Raw genomic sequence first — 5,891 nt, forward strand, 5'->3', positions numbered from 1 at the left:
GGTTTATCATACCGATTGTGCAGATCTGCGGCCTACCGGCCTGGATACACGAGAAGCGCTCGGAATACGAGGTCGTCCTCGAGCCATTCGACTCCCCTCTGAACCTTGGTGGAGTTGTAGGTATATTCTACTCGTGCGGTAGATGTCGGAAGAAAAGACAGGAAGCATACCGACTCGCGACGACTGGCAACAAGAGCGTTCCCGTTGGTCCGGAATATCAAGCGCCCGAGATTCCCAAGCTCTGGTGTCAATCGTTCGGAGGGTGGAAGCGTGGGCATCCAGTCGAGCAGTCGAAATGCGTGATTATCCGTTCTGGTCGCTTTGTGTATGGGTGTATTGAAAGACTTAGGTTTGGAACCCGAAGCTGGCTGAGGCGAACGGCCTCACAACAGATGACATCGACGAGTTCCTGGAGAAGGCCGAGGACGTGTGGCCCACACAAGCCTTTGTTCACATCGAGAGAGGAGCGCGGCGTGGCAGCAACGTCGAGGAAGAGATAGATAATGGCTCGAGGCGTTCAAGGTGAGGCGACGGGATCCACTCGGTGGGCGTCGGATGGAGCGTCCGTTCCGAACGGACCGTTCGTTTTCAGTCGTCTTCACAATCCTCTGGATTTCCCAATGGATTACCGAGCGCCGTTCTCGGTTGATGCGGCATTAGGCGTGTTACACTTAGCGCAGTAAGTCGAATATGGCTAATGGTGAAAAAAAGATGAGGCGCTTTCAGATATAACTGTGACAAAGCACTACAGCTACTGGGGTGCCCTGAGTTCTACACGCCGCCAGGTAACGAAGACGATAGAGCGCAGCGGCAAAGCATCATGACGGTCAAATTGAGCCTGCCGACCAAGCCGTACAACAACAAGTGGCGACCCAAGGATAGGCGGGGACGAATTTCATCGGTAAGGTCGTTTGAAACGGTGGTTACTCGGGCCACATTCCTTTGCCTTCGAGAGGACGTTACTGTGGGGACGCGAGTGTAACTGTGGAAGGTGATTGTGGAATGCATCATATTCAGACACCGCATCCCCAGAGAACACGGCGCTTGTTGCCACCACTTTCACCGCAGTTATCAGCAGTGAAGAACGGCGTTCGAAATGATCATAGCAATTTCTTCATCGGTAACACACTCTTATAGTATCCACTGTTCATCGTGTACTTCTTCGTAGCCTTTCTCCATTTACCATTATTTGTTCATTTCTGAGGTGTTGTGTGGTGCAGTACGGTTCGTCGAATCCGAAAGCGGAACCCGATGGAGAACGAAATAAGATTACTCGTCGAGTAGTACTCGAAGCTACACATGGTGTACTTGGCAAAGTGACATTCGCGTGCCACTTGACGATTCATTATTCACGCTGAAGGCTTTGGCCCTGTACGGTTTCATAATGAAACTTTCATTCACGGGCAGACCAGTTTTGAGTACGGTGAAACGAGTACTGTGTGTCAAGGTACGTGCAAAATGCACCTTAGGCTTGATGACGATGTGGTAGTTATTCGTTTTTAACGAAGTGAAGCTGGACTGGTGAGGCAGATCCTATCGTTCCACTTCGGTTGCTTGTGCAACCTTCGTGCCCTTGTGCATGCGTGTTAACCAATCATATGTCTCCTGGAACGGCGCACGTTCCGTGCCGTACGGCTAAGCGGCGTTCATAACCTTTCCGCTTCAACGCCAATTCACTGCGTTCCGAATACAATGCTTTTCCCCAGGGGAAATTCCCCTACACCGCACTTCACAGAACAGAACTCAACTACACATCATGTAATAGCTAGTTGCCCCAAAGTTTGGGGCAAGTGATGTGGTTTAACCACAAACCCGCAAATGTGCAGACTAGAGCTGTAGTAGTATTTGGCTCCCTGCTGTGTTGACCACCTGATCCCCAAATGCTGATCCATCTAGCAGTAGAGTGGGATACTGAATCCCGATCTCCAAACCTCAGCAGTAGCCGCGATCAGATAGACAGATCAACATGACCAGTTAGTAAGCCAAGATACAACACGGCAACTTTGAAATACTGGTACTACGGCGTAATCCCCAAAACTCCCCAATACGTACATAACCGGTCACTCATGGGCCACGTCCACAACTACTTACTCAAACCACGAATTAGGTTTCGCATACCCAGACCTCACCGAGCCCGTCGACAGCGAGTGAAGATTACTTCTCACCCTGAAATCGTTCATTTCTTCACCAATATCTGGCAGCAACTCTCTCCACGAGGCTGTGCCAGCAGTTCTGATGCTCTGGGTAGGAAGTTCCTCAGGAACCTCCTGCTAGGAATCACGCCCCAATAACGTACACACACGTCCTACACTGAGCCGCCGAGATCTCTTATACCCAGTTCCACCAAATCACTCAACTGGCTCATCAACGGAGTCATTCCTCTCTTAGGGGGCCGATATCTCGTCTACTTGCTCGTTCAACCCACTTCATAGACTCCGCCAATAGTGCCATCACCTCATTATCGGTCTCCGCACAGAAGCTTGCTGAAGCTGTCCGGACATTGCATACCACACTGCGGAATCCAGAATTCCGCAAATACAACGTGCTCAGGATACGTGATAGCCTATCACTGATAAGAGATAACCACCAAATACCTAGTGCTTAGGGGGGGACTAGATCCCAAGTTGGGATTCCCAAGCCATAGGTTAATTGTGCTCAGAGCATAAAGCACGACCGCAGCGCTTGACAAGTAGATGGGGTGAACTCCGCGTCGCTGAACCTTCAGCTTGATCTCGACCAGGGCGGGGCATAGACACCGACTCTAAACCCACTTTCCCCCAATCATTGGGCCCAATGCATCTCTATCACTCCACGATCTCATAACGTACGGCGAATAACATCTCAACATGTAATTCCCTTTCATCAACTCAGCTCTTCATTTCAAAAAGGAGAGCGAATGCTTGAGGGACCAACTGAAACGAATCATCTCGTTTCTCACATATCATCCGTGACTCACGACCGTGACATCCTATTGAATCAAACAGGGACCGGTTAACCCTTCGGTAACCTTGAAAGACTGTCTGCTACCTGGTTGTCATCAACCGACACATGAACAAACTCTATTTGGTACCATTTGCCAGTAACTTCATCGTGTAAGGCCAACTGCTGAGCAATACCCTTCAGGCTTTTTTAGGAACCTCGACCGCAAACGCGATGCTGCTAGAAGTGCCACGACAGGGTCAGACTGACATGTAATCATCGCACTCGCAGGAATCCGACTTGACCAAATCCTAATAGCTACCAAAAAAAGATAAGAGTTCCCAAACTGACTGCCACTGACAGTCACCTATAAAAGCACCAAATTTGCAACACTCATATTCATCCGGAGGGTCAGATAATCATGATATAATCCCTTCTCCTCTTTTGAAGAACCCTCCCAGACCAGTTGGGCTCACATCGACCAATATAGACCATTTAACCCCTTGCAATTTATCAATGGGGGATGTGGTTTAATGGATGGTCGATAGTGGGGCCCTCTAAGTGGGCCCCACGCACAGAGTGTGCGTCACAGTGTGATTGCGTGCAATCACACTAGGGACCGTGCTTCTCATGGTGGTGGTCTCCTAGCCTGGGGCAAGTCAGTCCTAAATGTTACTGAAGTCGACTGTGATTGTACGGCGGAATGCTGCTGGGTGCTCGTGGCAACTGCCACCGGTAACATCTGGCAGATGCAGTGCATCCTATGCGCCTATCGTCCTCCTAACACTACTCATGTCGAACACTGTCTTAGGGGATCCTTTCATAAGATCACGGCTTTTAAACCTATTTGCGTGCTGGCCATTGGTGACTTCAACAAGCACTCCTTGGATAGCCTCTTTTCGACTACTCGAAGTCTGGGTCTTTCGCAAATCGTCCGTGAGCCGACTCATATACACGGTGGTACTCTTGATATGGTCTTCACCAGCTCTGATACCCACTGTTTCAAGGCCAAAGCTGATCCTATTGAGGCTCGTATCTCGGACCACTCGTGTGTTGTCACCACTATTCCTATCACACTGACGACGGACTCATCTGAGATGAGTCATCTCGGACCACGCGACCTGGCTGGGACTTCGGGGTAGCTGATTGGCTTAGGTTCCGTACCTATGCTTGCTGTAAGTTGAGGAGAAATCTTTTCTCAAATGGTTCTCCCGATAATGCTGTTGAGCATCTGCAAGCAGTACTCCGCGCTGGTTGACGCAACTTCGTCAAAGAGGTTCACATACCTACCTACCAAAACTCGGTGCCATGGTGGGACGAAACCTGTACAAGTGTTTTTGCCTCTCTGCTGAGAGCCTCTTCTACCGATTCTCGAGATTCGGCTCTTCAGCTCAAAGAAGCTAAGCGGTCTGCCTACAGTGACTCTGTTCGCTCTAAGCTCGTTGGTGGTCGACTTTCGTGTAAACAGTTCCATCGTCTCGCTAAAGAACTCTCGCTGAACACCAAAGCTGAACACCTATTCCCCATTTGGAACTGAGCCCTAGTGTGCTCACAACTGACGATGCGGCTAAAGCCGAAGCGCTGGCGGAGCACTTCGAATCCAAGATGATACTCCCCCCCGTGTCCGACCCCTTCAAACTTGGTGATACTATCACCCTATCAGGGTTGCTGACGCACAATTTATCACAATCTTACGTGTTGACCCTTGTGACGTCAGGAGTGTTTTTGGCGATGGCGCTGACGTTGGAGATGGCGGCTGCAAGGGGCTGGAAGATCAGCCCATGCTCGACCTCTGCCAGGCTCGCCAACGGCGCAATAGTCAAGCTCAGTGGCACTACCGAGGTCACAGTGCACCGTGATGGTCGAGACTATGAGCTACAATTCTTTGTTCTCCCTGCAAGCGGTGCCTCCACGGGCGTGGACGCCTCCACGTGCATCCTTGATGTCCGGTCCATGTGCGCATTGAAGGTCTCTCTGTGTTTCGACGAGGTATCGGGTTCACGACGTGAACTTCACGTTAGGTCATCGTTCGTACTCCTGTTAAACCCTCGGGTTATTCTTCGTCCCCCGACCTCTCACAGGGTGGCTATCTGAAGTACGTGGCGCTCGCAGAGGAAGACCTTCCCATCACCGACGGTGATCCACCGTTGTTTAGGAGCGCGAGCACGTGGCTTACCGCTGCGAACGAGGCATTGATGAGCTCCTGACTGTGGGTGGACCCGCTCAGGCGAGCGCGTACGCCGGACGCGCGGCGAAAGTGGGGGAGCAATGGCGTCAGGTCAAGGCTACCCCGGAATGCTCGATCCGTCTGCGCCCCCTCGCTGACAGCGAGGCCAAGGATTGCCCTGTTCAGAGTCATACTGTCAAGGTCCGATGGTTATCGTCGCCGCTGGTACGACAGGGGCCCGTACATGACTACTCTCGAAACCTTTTCACACGTCTGACTCAGACGGTCTGAGTCTCTCTCAACAAGAATCCTATCTGGAGGAACTCGAACGCTTCCAAGAACGCGGTTGGTGGCAATCCCTCTCTATCGAGTTGAACGGCGAATAGTCCTGCCTGCCCGAAGCTATCGCCTTTCCGGTGGTACAAGGCCAAAAAGTTTGTGTCGACCTACGACGTGGTATCGCAACGGCTCCGCCGAGTTCACATCCAGGGGACTCATACGCAACCATCCTCGCGCAGGTGCGCGTTGCTCTAGCTGCTATTTCGCTCCGAGCGCGCGCGGAGCAGCTACCTCTTCTCCGTCGCGGCGACGGCGTCGCCTCAGTTTTGAGTAAAAATTGAAAAACCGTAAAAACTGTTTACACTCTCGACGCGGCCACCGCTTTCTATCGGGTGAGACTGTACGATCATACAGCGATCATAAGGTTTCTCGGCCGTCACTTCGCGGCACGCCGACTACTTTTCGGCCTACGCTGCGGGCCGGCTGTTCTCCGCGAAGCCCTTTCTTGCCTGATTGAAGCCGCGAT

General features: G+C 51.6%; 2 protein-coding genes across 2 annotated transcripts in view; both read left to right on the plus strand.

The window, feature by feature from the left end:
• The window catches only part of Pmar_PMAR006409 (hypothetical protein), a gene marked incomplete at its 5' end in the record, with an annotated part of 1,834 nt that extends 642 nt beyond the window's left edge, over positions 1–1,192 (plus strand). The window contains 6 exons of the mRNA XM_002786947.1: positions 1–71; positions 143–281; positions 350–522; positions 593–679; positions 727–901; positions 1,018–1,192. Coding sequence (XP_002786993.1) covers positions 1–71; positions 143–281; positions 350–522; positions 593–679; positions 727–901; positions 1,018–1,137 — 765 coding nt within the window. The 3' untranslated portion in view covers positions 1,138–1,192. The remainder of the gene's footprint in view (positions 72–142; positions 282–349; positions 523–592; positions 680–726; positions 902–1,017) is intronic.
• A 2,476-nt stretch (positions 1,193–3,668) lies between these two features.
• On the plus strand, positions 3,669–4,061 carry Pmar_PMAR006410 (hypothetical protein; the record flags this gene model as incomplete). Its single annotated transcript, XM_002786948.1, has 1 exon — positions 3,669–4,061. One exon carries the CDS (start codon positions 3,669–3,671, stop codon positions 4,059–4,061), a length of 393 nt encoding a protein of 130 aa, XP_002786994.1.
• Between the last annotated feature and the right edge of the window lie 1,830 nt (positions 4,062–5,891).

This window comes from Perkinsus marinus (assembly GCF_000006405.1).
Source record: "Perkinsus marinus ATCC 50983 genomic scaffold scf_1104296930488, whole genome shotgun sequence".
Lineage (NCBI taxonomy): Eukaryota > Perkinsozoa > Perkinsida > Perkinsidae > Perkinsus > Perkinsus marinus.